The sequence below is a fragment of the Cryptotermes secundus genome, unplaced genomic scaffold (genome assembly GCF_002891405.2).
Source record: "Cryptotermes secundus unplaced genomic scaffold, Csec_1.0 scaffold1428, whole genome shotgun sequence".
Taxonomy (NCBI): Eukaryota; Metazoa; Arthropoda; class Insecta; order Blattodea; family Kalotermitidae; genus Cryptotermes; species Cryptotermes secundus.
This window is the reverse complement of record NW_019737416.1, coordinates 123,977-141,671: the sequence shown is the minus strand read 5'-3', so window position 1 is coordinate 141,671 and position 17,695 is coordinate 123,977. Positions and strand designations below refer to the sequence as shown.

The 17,695-nt window shown below is 39.9% G+C and overlaps 1 protein-coding gene across 1 annotated transcript in view; it reads right to left on the bottom strand.

Annotated features, from left to right (window-relative positions):
* Nucleotides 1–17,695, bottom strand: part of LOC111870430 (DNA topoisomerase I, mitochondrial) — a 76,019-nt gene that overhangs the window by 33,889 nt on the left and 24,435 nt on the right. The window contains exons 9-10 of the mRNA XM_023862731.2: nucleotides 14,669–14,784; nucleotides 1,155–1,399 (exon numbers count right to left, since the gene is read on the bottom strand). Coding sequence (XP_023718499.1) covers nucleotides 1,155–1,399; nucleotides 14,669–14,784 — 361 coding nt within the window. The remainder of the gene's footprint in view (nucleotides 1–1,154; nucleotides 1,400–14,668; nucleotides 14,785–17,695) is intronic.

The window sequence follows — 17,695 nt, the reverse complement described above, 5'->3', positions numbered from 1 at the left end:
CATATTATAAGGTAAGGTTATAAAACCACCATTTAAGATCATTTTAGTGAAAGTTTCATCCTTCAAGGCGTACCATTCACTGCTGAAATACTAAACAACCTGCTTCCATGGCCGAGATACAGGGCGCCCATATTATAAGGTAAGGTTATAAAACCACCATTTAAGATCATTTTAGTGAAAGTTTCATGTTCCTATCTCATAGAATTTAAGAACAATGATGAATAAATAATTTTGGAGCAAAATTTAAATGGCCGGCTGAATATATTACCGCAGGAGCCGCGGCCGCGGAATTTAAATGACCACGTCAAAGGGTTAAAGAAGTCAAGAGCATATTTCTAGACAGCAGCACCACTTAGTGTATACTGTTACTCTCTCAAGACCAGTAATTAACATAACAGAATCTCTTTCCAGAACTTTTGAAGAGTAGCTGCATGACTAGCACAGTCATGAGACAGAAAAATATGGTCATGAGTCCTGTGGGACTTGGAACCAAGATGTCTGTTCTGGACACAGCCAGCTCACAGCATGCATATTCAGTAAAATCATGAATTCTGGGTACTCCTCATGTAATGTATAACAGTAGATCAAAGTGAATTTAAGTACAGTGCAACCAAGTAGATGATGTAAGTACAACAACCTCCTGATGACATTTCAATTAAATTCATGCTAGTTGCTTGCTGGTTTCCAATGGCTGCATTTGGGATCATTTAACACATTTTGCTTCTTGGTTCCCAGTAGAAAGCACTCAAGTTCTTGCTTTGTTGCATCCTGAAGAAGTTTGCACTTTTCCTTTGGGAAGCTTTGCCAAGTTTGTTGCTCCTTTTGCACTACCCAGGGGACATGTATGAAAATTCATGCTAGTTTCATATCTTTGTGGTGAGTGGAGATACTACACTTTCCTAGTCTGAAATAGGAAGAGGGGTGTGAAGTCCAATACCTGCTTTTAAAGTAGTATTGATAGTATGACTGGAATTTAACACAAATATTAACACAAAAGTGATTGCAAAAGCACAAGAGATCAGTGATGGTTGTGATGAAAGGGCCAAATTACTCTGGCACACCCTTACACATACAAAGTGCTTGCAACAAACACTGGTATGATCCATCTGAACTGATCACTTCAAAACATTACAAAAAATACAATAAGTCAGTACCTTCTTTTCTTCTTTACTCATTGCCTTGCGCTCCTCTGTCCTGGCTACGAAGTATTTATGCATATGTTTGAAGTTACACTTCGAAAGATCAGTTATTTTTTCCTTCTCCTTCTCTGTCATAACTTTCCGCCAATCCTTGAAAAAATTTTTATTGAATGCTTCCTTAGTTGTGTAGTCATGGCTCAACATCTGGGCATAGAAGCTTGCAACCTCTTCCGCAAGTTCAGACAATGTCATTTCCTTTCCTAAAGAACAAAGAATAGAGATCAATATCACCATCTACTTCTGTTCTGAAACAGAATATGTATTCTCAGCCATACTGTCCAGGACTGATGTGAAGAAACTGAGAGAACAGAAAATGACAGGTGAACTATTAATAAACATGGAAACATGAAATCTAGGGAAGAACTTAGGTGCCTACTTTCCCTCAAACATTTCAGTCTGTATGACATGGCTAAGAAAATATAAGTTAATAACTACATGATTTATGACATATGTCCATTAATCCCCATTCCAGCTATATTAAATCTGCCACATATGTCTTCAAAGTCTTGCACTGTCACCAAGACTGTAAATATAACCACTAGCACACAAAAAATGAAGCGTACTTTCTTTCTGACATTTAAGTTGGTGTGGTATGACCAATAAAACTATAAATTATACAAATATAAAATGTATGGTCATAATTTTCAATAACACTGATTCCAACTATATTAAATTTGTCAGAAATAACTTCATGGTTCTGTACTGTCATTGTGACTGAAACTATTAACTTACAGAGTGTACTGTACAAAATTTGTCTAGAACATCTTTGAGGATACATTTACACCTTTGGTAAGAAGAAAAATCCAGTGTCATCAATGAGATCTCTGCTACACTGATTTTGGTACCAACTGCGTTATTGTGTCAGCCAAGTGTGAAGTCTGGTTATGTTGCATAGCCTGCATGTGCCTCCCTCTCAATAAAAATGGTGTAACAGGATAGCTAAAGTCCATAAACTTCAGAATCTTGCAATCACACAGACTTCACAATGGTGTTCATTACTAAGCACTGGCTTTTATTTGACACTGGATGGGCTTATGTACAATTAAAAAAAAAATACAATCATTCACAGTCCGTTAGATAATTCTTGTTTGTTTCCCTGGTATTCCTTCACCACAGGCTGCAGACCCCCTTGTCACAGACTCTCTTGCTAACTCACAAGCTCTCCCTGTATCACCCTGTTGTGGACTACTTAGACGATGAGCTCAACAGTACATTGACTGCTGGACTCATATCTGTGGTCAAAGATACATTTTACCGTGATGTTACTTAGTAATGGATGCCTCTGTGACAGTTCTGTGATTCTGAAATTCTGAAGTTTCTGGATTTTAGCCATTCTGTCACAATATCAAAGACCTGTTCTAATGCATTATGGTACGTTCTGGAAAACCTCTCAGCTGATGCCATATGCCAATATCACTGTCACTAGAAATTTTCTTAAGGGTGGCCATGCCTGTAAAATACCTGTAAGCCCTCAAGCGAGTTCGGTGAGTGCAGCAGAGAAGCTGCTGAGAAGGGACTGCAGACAGTGAGCTAGGGGTCTGTCAGTGTTCAGTTAGTCTGTACAATCTGTGAGTCTGCAAGTTAAGAGTAGTAAGCTTCCACTTCAGTTCAGTGATAAGGGAGAAGAGGTGAGTGCGGAGGGTGAACCGTAATACTGCTGGAGGGTAATAAATGGACAAAGACCTGACCTCAACAGCATAAGTGGTTATGGGCAGTGGAAGAATAACTGCTCGAAATATCGATTACATTACAACTGGCATAAGAACTGGGAATAAAATAAGACAATGTTCGATGTTCTAGAGCTGTGCCACACAGGGAAACGCGACACACTCTGTACCCTCTCTCGGAATGTGCTTCGTTGCTCCATTTCTGATGAAGCAGCAGAACTATTATTTCCTGTTAATGTCAGAAGTGGAAGATCAGTCTCTGTGGATGCGACAGTGTGAAGGTTCTGGAATTTTAATGAATTCTGTATCTACACTTTAAACATGTACAGAATAAAGATCAACAGCCCCCTCATAAGAAAGGTAATAAAACAAATTATCAGTCTCCTCTGCCTCATTTCCTGCTTGAACCTAAAAAAATTAAACTTATCCAATAGTGTAAAAATGAAATATCAGTCTTCTCTGCCTCACTTCCAATTTGTACCAAAAATTCAGACCTATCCAGCAGTGTAAGGTATACAATACAGAAACAGATTCCAAGGCATCTAGATGCCTGTCACAAAACTGTGTGGATTAATACACAGAGGGACAGGCTGTACTGCTCCAATCTTAGTTCCATCAATTTCTGTAGCCAAAGTTTATTCCACATGTGGTAACCAAAAAGTCTCCACCTCCTCAGGTACCACAGAGGCCTGTTATCACCTCTATGGAGTCTGACATCTTTGTCAACATTCTTCTAGACATAAGAAACATACTGTTTGAATGCAAGAGATCATCATAAATGGACAACACTCCACTTTACCACTGCAAAGTCACCATCATCTGCTCTGTGTTCAAATGCATAGATGGTTAGTCCATAAGTCCATGGTAACATGCAGCTCTTTCTGCTTATAATTTAAATGATAAGTACAGATGGGTCACTTGGCTATTGTTTTCATAGTATGTTTCCAGACCCACCCACCTCAAAATAAATTCTCTTAACAATTCTTTTGATACATTAAAGGTAAATCTTCAAGCCTGGATATGATTCTACAATGTTGTAAGATTGGAAGTTAAGTCTCAATGATGTAAGCAGAATTCTACCAGGGTTCACTATGAGCACAGTAATTTTGTTACTCTGAGCCTTCAGGATCACCTTTTCATATGGGTCTTCCAACTACAGTGTGTCAAAGCTAATGTGGTGTTGACAATAATATGCAACTGCAGCTATCATACTCCTCTGCTCATCTGCTTGTAATCAATGCATGATGACACTGGTGTATCTTTGCCAGGGAGTCAGCAACAGAACATAATTTAAGAGGAAGAGAAACGTGATTTTACACCACAAGTGAATATGGAGCAAAGCAAACAACGTGAGCAAAGAAGTTGAAGAATCCCCACTGTTAGCAGCTGTTACCATGCAACACCTAGTAAAAACTATAATGGAGACTTGGCATGTGCTATAGTGATTTTAAGTGTGTAGTTTAGTGAGGGCATTATAATTATTTGTAGTTACAAGTGTTCAACAAATCCAATCACCAATTCCAACCCTGTGTCTAGTCACTAACACATAAACATATCTTTTGGATCAAGCATCACAGGCTCTGACCATGATTTGAGTAACCTGTTTCTTTTCCTCTAAATCATGCTTGTTTGCATCAACTGGGAACTTCAACAACACCCACACTCAGGCTAGGTGACACACTCATCTCATGCAATAGTGCAGGCATGTCCAACTTCAAAGAGGTTCTGATCGACTTTTTAATGTCAAAACTGCCAGTGATCTACCACCCCTACCTATCATACCTCGCTTTAAGCAAAAATATTTGTAAAAATAACACGACACATGATATTTGTTGTAAAAGCAACATACACTGAAAGTACAGATTACTTTAACACGTATCTTCCCTTCAAAATCTGAATATAATCATATTATATTACAAGTGAATTTACATGCTTTTCACGTATAATTTCCTTATAGGCCTATGAGATTGACTAAAAATTGTCCCGCGATCGATAGGTTGGACATGCCTGCAATAGTGTGTTAAAAATGAAGTCTAGCATCCTATTGATGATGATGATGATGATGCAACCATCAGCCTGACTATATGTTGTTGCACCCCAAGATGCATCAGAAACAGTTCATATTAGATCTCTATACAACATTTCACATGCCTGGTTCCTATGGCTCATTTAGGTACCACTATCAAACCAAAAGAAAAATTGAGATTTAATGTGGACACCATTTTGTTTCAAGCTGTCTAAAAATAATATAAAATACCATAATAAGCTACGTATTTTATAAATATATTGTGGTATGCAGACTTGTTGCTGGGCAATGACTGCGAGATAAAAAAAATATACAACAAGCATATTTGTATGGCAACAATTGGAAAAAGCTACAGAAAAACTGTGTTTCCTGTGCAGTCCATGCCGAGATGTTATAAGCAGGACAGTTGGAGCAATGAGTGTGTTGTGAGGTAGTCACTGCCAGTAAGAATGTAAGCACGGAAGCAAAGGACACTGTTGAGATTTGTCACCAGGCAACAACTGGTGAATACACAGCAGACTGAGAACTCAGTACATGCAATAGTGAACTGCAGTGTGTGTGAAATAGCAACAGTCCTACAGTTACTTGTATTTATAATCTGTCAGTGTTCAAAAAATCAAATTACCAATCCTGTCTACAGTCATTGATACACTACACATCATTTATTACCCTGTATTAAATTGTTTTCATTTCAGAAGTTTGCATTGCAGCCATGATGGTATCACTTAAGGTTGGATAATAAAAACAAACTATAACCAATGAACAAATGATTACTGATATGGATATCCACCACGTCCCCTCCTTCCTACCTATTAGTCTATCATGATATTGTCATGTGTTAGTATCTAGACACAGGAGTAGCACAGATTACTGAACTTATTGGATACTTGATATTCCTAACTACAAATAGTTATAGCTAAGTCTTCACACACTCATTGCTTGGTAGCAGCTTAAAAAATGGGGATTCCCTTTGCTGCTTCTGTGCTCAACAGCTCCTGTCCTCACTGGCTGGAGCCTGATTGCTAACCACCACACTGATCTGGTCTAATTTGCAGCTGGCATGCACCAGCATCAGAATATTCTGGGACCATGGAAGCCATGACCATATTTTTATGCCTCACAACTCTGAACAGTGAGACTACTACCCCTCTCGCCACTCTGACCACAGAAGAGCAGTAATTTCCTACTGCCTTTGCCAGCACAATCATTCTTTGTTTCAGATCCCATCAGGATCCATGACCATGAATTTGTCTGCTCCAAAACTACTAATGTGTTTTAAAATGGGACCACCTCTTCAGTAAATGGAGGGGTCTGATTGTTGCTGCCGATCCCTCACTCACTCTCAGTCAAGTAAGGTAAATAACTGCTGACCTTCACCAGAAGTCATTCTTGGTTCCAGGACCCACAGGACCTAAGACCATATATTTGTCTCATGATTCAATCACCACTGATGGTCTCAACAGTGCAGTCATTCTTAGTTCTCAGTCCTGCAGGCCTCAGGATCATATTTTTCTGTCTCACGACTCTGAAAAGTCCTCACCAGTATTTGGTTTGGTCAGGTCAGGTAAATCATTGCTCAACCTCACCAGCACAGTTACTCTTGGTTCCATATTTTACTGTTTCATGACTCCTGTCTGTTTTGCGTGCCACTGGTCCTATGTAACTTTGGCATAGACCACATATAGAACACTGCCTCCACCAGTTCCAACATGTGAGCTGTTGCCTAGTGATGGACATCTCCACAGTGCTGCTCTGCCTCCATTATTCTGGCTCTTAGGCATCATGCCACAGTGTTCTTCCACTCTAGTCTCATCATACAGTCGAAATGAATCCTGCCAAGATAATATTTCTGTTCCCATGTGCTTTAAGTACTTGTGAGAGAGTATGTGGGTACTCATAGATGATGAGGATGAAAGTTACCAATTATATCCTGGTTGTTTATGGCAGATAACCAGTGTTCCTGAACTGGGGAGGTCTGGCCCAATATCTATGTGCAAAAAAAGGTAAAGCTATCCCTGTAACAGGCCGTGGAGGTCCATGGGGTTGTGAGACATTGAGACTCCCACATTTTTCAGACAATCAGCTCAAAGATGGCAGTGAGGTTGTCAGGCTCATGAGTCGACCACCCTTTACCCCCAAGAATATTCCTGGTACTCATTTCTGTTAGAGGCTGAGTCAATGCCAGGGCCAAGGTGTAGCTGGAAGGATTATGTCAATTTAAAAATTCAATGGCCTCATCAGGAATTGAACCTTTGACCTTTCAGCTTGTAACATAGTGTCTCAACCAACTATCCAACCACGTGTCCCATGTCAGTGACAATGTTATAATATTCTGGTTTATATCATTATTAATTACACTTACATATTGTGGCATACTTGAACAATGCAAGAACTGTGGAACCAAAGAAACAGCTGCTGCTAGCAAACAGCTCTTCAAACATGCGTGCTGCTACAAAATGGTTCAGTAGCCATCACTTGATTGCTGCAAGAGATGCACACGCAACAATGGAGGAGTGACTGAAGGCAGTGTTTTCTGTGTAGTCCAAGCCAAGGCAATATGAGGACCAGCTGCCATTATGAGACAGTCCTGAGTCAACAGTTAGAAGAGCAGGAGGCTGGTGTGAGATGGCAGCCAGCCTGCAAGGGCATGAGCCCAGGAGAAGAGGATCATTCACTGTCAAAAGATGTTAACAAGCACACAGTGCAGACTGTGACTGAGAACACTAGTCATTGTGTGATAGCGATTTGTAAAGTATAGTCATAAGTTGTGTGTTAAAGAATCTAATAAATCCAGTTACCAATCCAAACCATTCTATAGTCACAATCACATGGCAACTGGTGTCAGAAGTGGGATTGGATTGATCAGATCATTCAACTGGGAACTGCATTAGATGACTGCAACATTATAGCACAGAAAATGTAATAAATGATGGAATGACTGCTGACAGAGATGAAAGCAAGCCACGAAAAGATGATGGTCAACATGAAGGTTCAGATAGATGTCCTAGTTTCCTGTATGACTGCCCAGCCAGAAGGAATAAAGGACTGCCGAGAAGCAATGGAGGCATCACTAGGAAAGACGGAGGCCAAGAAAGTAAGCTGAAAGTAAGGCTGGCTTAGGAGTGAAGGACAGGGATTTGAAGGCGAATCCAGAAAAAACAGAGGCCGCAGTAGAGACTATTGGAGAACTGGGGGACCAGCAACCAGCCATGGTATCCCAGAACCCACAGAAAAGACTGATGATGGATAATCTTAATACTCAGAAACCCTGAACGACAGATGTTCAAGAAGAGACGACGGACACAGCCTATATGCAAAATCTGCATAAGGAACCAAGGCATAAAAAAGCAACTATGTCTAGGAAGCAAGACAGCATTCAACAAGACTGTCAGGCAGACTCTCAGACTGGAGGATGAGAAACAAGCAGTCGAGTTTTACATAAGGCCGCAGAAAATGAGTGCCTGGACATTGCAGAGGACTCAGGCCCCACTAATATGGAACACACTACTAGCTGCTTGCATGCCAGCACTGTAGGAGCACCAGCCACTCCCAGATATTCTCTCCCCATAAACAAAAGGAATGGTGACACACTACTTGGGATGAGCAGCTTTATGAAGGAAGCAATGTGGCATATTTGCTTAAATCAAAAACTGTGGAGCCCAAGAAACAGCTGCTGGCAAATGGCTCTGCAAACACACCCACTGCTAGGCAATGGTTCAGTAGCCGTCACTTGATCACTGCAAGAGACGCGCAAACAACAATAGAAGAGTGGTTGAAGGTGGTGTTTTCTGCGCAGTCCATGCCGAGGCTATGTAAAAAGGACCATCTATTATGAGACAGTCCTGAAAGAGCAGTTAGAAGATTGGGAGTTTGGTGTGAGATGGCTGCCAGCTTGTGAGACCGTAAGCCCGGGAGCAGAGGCTTGTCCACTGTTCGAAGATGTTAGCAAGAAACACACTGAAGACCATGACTGAGAACACTAGTCTTTGTGTGATAATGATGTGTGAAGTGTAGTCATGAGCTGTATTAAAGGACAGAACTATTAGGCTTATTTTGGACTCTATCCATCGTCTGGTATATAAAAGACAACCAACCACGTTTCAGAAACTGGATCTGTCTCCATCCTCAGGTGGATAGGGCAGGATAGACCTACTCAGTTGGGCCTGTCAGAAAGAGCTAGTCTTAATCACTAGACCTTTCAAGTCTATTTGTATTAAAGGAGTCCAATAAATCCAGTTACCAATACAAACCCTGTCTGTGGTCACTATATCTTGCGACTATTTCCTTTTTGTTCATATTTCTCCATACAGTAATCACAAAGTCATACTGCATAGAAGAGTACACAAAGTAGAGATGCAATATTACAGTCACATGCCATAAAACATAATCATCTCGAGCAATAGGGGAGGCCTGGAAACTAGTATAAGAGTGCACCAACAGTAAAGGGTATGCGAGTGAATAAATAGGATTATTTACATACCATATGTCCAAAAAGTATCCGACTTTATTCTTTTCCACTGCAAGTAATGGCCAAAGGAGTGGGGAAACTGAGCGTAGTGGTAGAAGGGACTTTCATGTGCATGCATGATTTTTTGCTGACTTGCAACACTGCCGGATGCGTCTGTGGCTGCCAGATAGCGAATTGGTGTAACATGTGTTTGGGGCATTCTTGTTTCACTCAAGATGACAGAACGCTTGGAGCAGTGATACTGCATTAAGTTTTGTCAGAAACTTGGGGATACCCAAGCTGAAACAATTTGCAAAATTCATCAGGCTTTTGGTGATGATGAAATGGGGGTCACTCAAATTAAAGAGTGGTTCAACCACTTTAAACATAGCCGTATGTTAGCGGACAGTGAGCAGCATTCCGGGAGACTGTCAATGCTGATGTCATTGAAAAAGTGCGGACACTGATCATGGAGGACCGTTTTTTGGACATCCATGAAGTTGTTGATGAGGTTGGGATCATCAGAGGTTCTGCAAACACAATTTTAACTGAGGATTTGGGCATGCGAAGAGTGGCGGCAAAATTTGTGCCCAAGCTGCTTTCGTCGGAGCAGCAACAACTCCATCTTGAGGTCGCGCAGGACATGCTGGAGTGTACCAACAGGGATCCTGAGTTCCTGAAGACTGTGACCACTGATGACAAGTCTTGGGTGTACGGATATGACCAGGAAACCAAGGTCCACGCATCACAATGGAAGCATCCAACATCCCCGAGGACCAAAAGAGCACAATAGGTTCGGAGCAATGTGAAGGTGATACTGGCTGTTTTTTTTTTTCGATTACCGGGGTGTTGTGCATCATGAGTATGCACCACTAGGCCAGACTGTCAATAACGAGTACTACCAAGAAGTCCTCCGCCATCTTCATGATGCAGTTCGGTGCAAGAGACTGGAGCTGTTGGACGCATGCAACTGGCAGCTGCATCATGACAATGCCCCAGCTCACTCAACACACCTGATCCAGGGTTTCCTGGCCAAGCACAGCATTTCGCAGGTTCGCCAGGCTCCCTACTCTCCTGACATGGCTCCTTGTGATTTCTGGCTGTTCCCAAGATTGAAGGCACCACTAAAAGGCCATTTTGACAGCCACGAGGACATCATACAGAACATGATGGCACAGCTACACATCATACCAAACGAAGCCTTCCTGAATTGCTTCCAGCGATGGAAGGACCACTGGGCTAAGTGCGTGAATTCACAATGGGCCTACTTTGAAGGCGATTAGGTACTCTAACCACCCATATACAGAACTTTTTCTTCCCGGCCCAAGGTCAGATACTTTTTGGACAGAGTAGTATATTCTTGATATTTTACCATCCATCATATTTCTTTTTCTCAGCAAATGAATGTGTCTGACACTGTCAGACTCCTCCATGCACATATGAAGCTTCAAGCACCTGGTTCTATGTCTATAATAAACTGACATCATGAAATCAGAAACATAAGCAGTATTTGGCATGCACTGGAGGCACATAAAGGAAAATGTACTTCTCGCTTCACATTCTGAATTTCTACTTACATTCTTTATAAGCAAAAAAACAGTAAAGCTATCTCTTTATCAGGCCATGAAGGCCCATAGGGTTGTGAGATGCTGAGGGTCCCACATTATCTAGACAATCGTCTCAAAAATGGCAGTAAGGTGGTCAGCCTTATGCACTAGCCATGCTTTACCCCCCAGGAAAATTATTTAATTAATTCCTGGTACTCATTTCTGTTAGAGGCTGAGTGAACCCCAGGGCCATAGTGCAGCTGGAAGGTTAGGTCAACTGAAAAAAATCCAATGATCTCATCAGGAATTGAACCCAGGACCTTCCAGCTTGTAGCATAGCCACTCAACCAACTATGCTGCCGCATGCCCAAAAATAACAAATTTAATTATGGGAGTGTGAGATTATACTGAGCAACTTTGACAAAGAGTGAATTTGTACTACTTGACACTATATACAAAAGTATATGATTGAATTGTACAATTGTTACATACACTCAACTCTCGATTATCCGGGATAATGGTGGGGATGGAAATCATGATTAATTGAAAACCCGGTTAAGATAATTTTTTTGAAAGTAGTACTGTAATACTGTACCTTCATAATACTATAGGCCTACCTGTATTTAAATTTATTCAACCTCATTTTTATGTCATCTCATGGCCCATTTAATACTTTTTTTACATTACATTGAAGTATGAATTAGTTATTTCAATCACAGTGTTCAACAACATCCAACACTTTTTACGAATATTCACACTTAACACTTAAAAAAATGTAATACTGTCGTTTGCTTTTTTGTGGCATTTTTACGGATATCCGTACGAAGCCTATGTAATATTAGCTTGTCACTTAAACTGTTCTCTTCACTCTCAAGATAGTCTAGTAAGGATTCCAAATGATTAAGAGCAGCACCATGTGATATTTTCTTACCAGCAGCACTGTCAACCTCTTCCACATTCTCACTTTCTTCCCTCTCTTCTGGCTGCACCCCCAATGAACGTACGATTTTGTCACTGCTTAACATTTCGAAGCCCGGCTCACACGAGTCACAGTCAAACCACTCTCTTATATTTTCCTCGTTGACTTCTTCACCACCATGAACTTGGTTAGCCAATTTTGTCAATTCTATGGCTATCTCATTTTCACTGAATCCAGTGAATCCATGGATTTCGTCATCTTCATTAGTGATGAAAGGCATCAGTTTCTTCCATGAATTTTTCAATACAGATGGCTTTACTGTATCCCACGCTGTTGAAATCTCGTATATGGCATCTAATACTGAAAAGGACTTCCAGAAACACGTCAGATCATTGCCTTCATCGATGTACTTTTGTAGCAAATTTGATCTGTAGATTCTCTTCATACTTGAGATAACTCCTTGATCCATTGGTTGGATAAGTGCGGTAACATTAGCGGGAAAATATTTCACAAAAATATTTCCATCATCTGACCTCAGGAGACTTTCGTTAGGATGTGAGGGCGCATTGTCAATGAGGAGCACAGCTTTCTCAGGTAGGCCTTGGGATTTTAGATGGTCACAAACTTGAGGCACAAATTTAAAATCAAACCATTCTTTAAATATCGCTCTATTCATCCAAGCTCCTTTCTGATTAAAATAATGGATAGGCAGACTTGAAGCTACTGTTCATTTAAAAGAGTGTGGTCTTTTTGCTTTGCTGGTAACTACTGAGGTTAGTTTGTGTGTTCCTGATGCATTAGAACAGCACAAGGCTGTCAATCTCTCCTTAATGGATTTGTGACCTGGAGCCTGTCTTTCATTTTGAAATGCCAAAGTTCTGGTTAGCAAGCATTTCCAAGAAAGACCCATTTCATCGGCATTACACATTTGTTCTGGCAGCAGATTTTCACTTTTCATGAAACTATCAGAATTGGTGCAAAACTGAACTGATGACAAATCCCGACAATTTCTCACCTTGAATACTAATTTCTCGTATTACATGACGCTGCTTGAAACGTGTTAGCCAACTGGAAGAAGCGTCAAAACTTCCTCGTAGTTCAAGTGCTTCAGAAAAGAAATTCGCTTGTTTAGCACAAACTGCTCTGGTTATTGTTGTTCCCTGTGCCCTTAATTGATTAAACCAGATCAGCATTGCTTTTTTGAGATCATCATATGTTGATTTTTTCATGGTTTTTCTCTTCTTCATTCCATTTGAATTAGAAGACGAAGCAAAGGAAATTGATTGATTCTTTTGTTTTTTCAAATCATGAACAGTTTGTTCTCCAATGCCGTATTGCACTGCTAATTATTTAACTATACCTCTTTTCCCCAACTGATTGATAATTTCAACTTTCTGTTGAATACTTAACACAACATGCTTCCTTTTACACCCTAACACACTTGAAGATCGATACAAAGAGACTAACTGGGGTGGTGTATCTGTCCTTGAAACTTTCCACAAATCTCTGCATTCTTTCATCCCTACCCTAGAACATTGTGTTAGCATAACAGGACCAAAAAATGCAGAGCTCAGTTCACACTAGTGCGAAAATAGTGTTACAACTCACCATGTGAAACAAAAGTGAATGAATATTAAACAACATATACGCCTGAAAAAAGCCCCAGTTAAGCCGAAAACCGGTTTATTCACCCCCGGACAATCGAGAGTTGAATGTATTTCCCACCAGCCTTACTAGAGAGACTGAAACATGTTAAGTAAAGTATTATACATATATATGAGCTTGAAAAATGCCCATACACTCTTACTGAAGTGGGGAAAATGGACACTGTGATTGCTCAGCTGTTATATTCTGAACCAAATACACCGTTACTCAAAGCTCTACTTCTGTTTAGGGCTGTACTTTCTGGTTTATTATACTAAGATGACATCATTAGACTATAAAACACACAGTGTGTGTGGTGAAATTTGTAACTGATTTTTTTTTCAGTGGCTCTTCTACCCCATTCAGGGTCCAGGCCTCTTATTCAATTCTGTAATCATTTTTCACAGATGGCGGGACTCCTTGGACGAGTGATAAGCCCATCACAAGGCAGCTACCTAAACACAGGACAACACAAACACAGAATAAACGCACGCACGCACACACACCAAACATCCATGCCCTGAGTGGGGATTTGCACATATGATCCTAGCATCTGAGCAAGCAAAGACAGTTCATGCCTTAGATCACGCAGCTACTGTGACCGCCTTGTAACTGAATACTATGCTTAATTACATGACTTGGTTGAAACTGCATTTCTTATGCATCATTAAGTACCACGTTTCAGCTGTTAATTTAATACAAACCCCACATCGTTAGGTGCCTGTAGCAAATACCTGAAATTCCAACAATTATTATTTCTGAAATGGACTTTAGAAAAACATACTGCCACTTAACACTTTTTCTATGCTTTAATCTTATGAATTTTGATATGTAAACAATAACAAAAAGAGGGCAATGGACTCCAACCCATGTCACTTCATTCAATTTGCAATTCACTGAGCAGTAACTAATGGCTTTTGATATAAGTGCATAATATTGCATCACTACTTCATTCTGAAGTGACTTGGCTGAGTGAAACTATTTCTTTTTGCAGTCAACATTTCTCTCAAAAGATCTGACATTCCTCCTAACTACTCATTATAAAGAAGTGAGATTTGGTACAAAGACCCTTCAATCTTGATGCTCACTTATATTAGTGCTGTCAGTTCTTCCCAAAACTTCTGTTAAACATTAGGACAGAATTCTGAACCTGGTGCTTCACAATTCAACCTCAAGGTACAGTTGAGTGTGACAGAAATGAGAGACAAAAAGCACTGACCATCATAGAAGAACTTGACATCAGGCGGTAATCTCTCATAAGGTGGTGCAAATACTGGACCTTTGTGTTCCAAAAAGTTCCACTTTGTGGCACCATCCTTCTTTTCTTCTTCCCACCTGCACAAGTTAACACCATTTAACAAACTAAATTAGACAATACATAGACAGAATTTATCCACACTTTTTACTACCCAAAGATTGAAACCTTGTGAGAGCAGATGCATATAAAACCAAAAGGCAACTAAAAAACAAAATAATAAGACACAAGACTACAATCCCCATTGAAAGTTTCCAAATATACAGTTCTTTCTCATTCTGACACCCCCTTACCTCAACATTAACTGCCCTTCAATTAAGGTATACTGTCTACAAATATGTTGACTTCTAGTGAAACTTCAAAAGGGGTCTTCCTGTTGTATAAACTAATTGGTGCAAAGACATATTTCTGGTAGCACAGTCTTCTACTACATGCAAATTAATATTTCAGAAAAATTATTTACTTTCAATATAAACAATTTTGTTGTCCATGATAACAGCCCCTAGTCAGAAGGCTGTTATTTTATGGGAAATATGTCCCATGCAGTATTAACTGAAGATATCAATATTACAATTGATGAAATTTAACCATAATCATTAAGAGCAATTTCTGGGAAAAATGTGACTTATCCCCAGCCAAGGGTCTGCTGTTCAATTCCATTATGTTCAGGATGTCTTGGCCTAGAATATAATATATTGATATACAGCCTCTTTAGATGATTAAAATTTAATCAAGACTGGTCAAGCCAGTTTTGAGAAAACTGACATTTCACATTTTGACCACTGGATGGCATATGTTGATCTCTTGAAGATATCACTTACACACAGTAATTTAGAGAAATGGTCTCCATAAATTACTGACATTTAATCAAAATCATTAGAGTTGTTTTTTAAATATCATAATTTTGTTTTATGAAGCCCATTTGAAAGGTCCAAATTTTTTTAAGTTACAATGTTCATATTCACTCAGGTGCTGCCATGAAGCTCTTAAATACCAAATAAGAATAGAATCAAACTGTTACAGTGCTAGCATACATATACACAGATGGTATCCCAAAATCTTTTTTTTATTCGGGAGGGCCAAAAATGTGCAAATTCAGCAAAATCTTGAAACAGATTTCTTTCACAATCACAATACTTTACAATACTACATACTTGATAAGGTAAAAATGTATCAATGGGAAGGTCTGTACAGCTGACATCCCAACTGGAAACATGCGAAATCTAAAATTAAATTAATAATTCTTTTACACTTTTAATAGGAGCTGGGATAGCGTAGTGAGTATAGTGATTGGCTATGGGCCGGACGACTAACGGATCAGAGTTTTGGGTTCTGGTAGGGTCAAGAATAATCTCTTCTCCACAGCATTCAGACCAGCTCTGGGGTCCACCCAACCTCCTATCCAAAGGGTACTGGGGGCTCTTTCCCCATGGGTAAAGCAGCCAGGGTGTGTAAAACTGACCACTCACCTCCAGCTTGTGCTGAGGCTAAGAAAATGTGGTTTTATATATGCACTTCCCATACACCATCATGGCATAGTGCTTAATTAGTTAAGCACAGGGACAACTTTACCTTTTACCTTTACCCTTTTAATGGAAACAATCAGATGCATCAATTTGTGTTACACAGTGAGACTACATTTCTCCATGTTTTAGTAATAAATATAAGTAAAAAGTTCAGTATATGATACAAAACTGCAAGCCTTATTTTAGCTTCAGTTTGATTTTAAAAACTCAGTCATTTAAATACCCTTAATTTTTACCTCCCATTTTTTCACATTATTATATATTGGTCTATTTAAAAAAAATTGAAGTGTGAATGTCTTTAACCTTTAACGGCCGAATGACTCGTATACATGTCGCAAGCACGACCGGAGTTGACTGAATGACACGTATATGTGTCGCACGACACGTGCACTCTTTACGAGTGCTGACAGTTTGACCTTGGGTTTGAAACCAAAAGAAACCTATGTGAAGTCATGTCAGTGGTTCATTCCTTAGCTCTGAACAAACAAATCGTTTATCTTGGTCCTGATTTTGAAACTATTTATGTTTATATATGACTGTTTATGACCTGGTGAGCCAAATGTAGCCCAGCTTTGTTCTGAGAACGGAAGAGGAAATATTCGTCGGTGCTTACAGATCAGTGCTTCCAGAGCTTTCAAGGAAGTGTGACGTATTCAAGGACTGGTTTTCAGTGGCGAATTATCAGTTAGGAAGTCAGTGTCGGATTGTGTTATATTTCTTTTTCACTTAAAAAGTTAGTGTCAGACTCTCATATATTTCTGTTTATATTATTTTGTGTCTCGGACGAGGTATAAACCCACTGAGCCAGTATTTGTTTGTGAGTAGAAGGCATCTTCATCACTGTGACTTTCCATATCAGCGTCGGACTGGCACCTTTTCGACTACTATTACAATTATTATTTTTTAATGCTAGTGGGGTGGGACTAAGTCTCTTGTACTGCTGCCACTTCTGGCCTATTGTACCATACTATTACAGTTACTATGCATCACTATTTTGCGAGTCTTTGTGAATCATAATTTATTCGATTTTGCTGGAAACCCCCCTCCCCCAAGATGGAACCTCAAAAACGTGCCCAATATTCCAAAATTCTTGATGCAGAAGAGATGGAGGAAATATTGATGGAAGAGGAATCTGATGAAGAGTTAGAAGATATCAATGAGTTCATTCAACATCGAGCAGATACGGTGTTGTCGTCATCATCAGACGAGGCAGAGGAAATGGAAATTAGGTTTCGTGATAGAAGACCCGGGGATTCGCCAAAGGTAATAGACTTCACTGGTCCTCCAAGTGGAATCAACAGATCAGCTGCTCCCAATATAAATGCACAGTCCTCTCCCTTTTCCATTTTCATTCTGTTTTTCCAACAAATATTCCAAATTTTGTTACAAGAAACCAACAGATATTTCCACCAATTTATGGCATGCCAAGATGCTCCAGGCCCTTCTGTTCAACCGCCTGACGTCA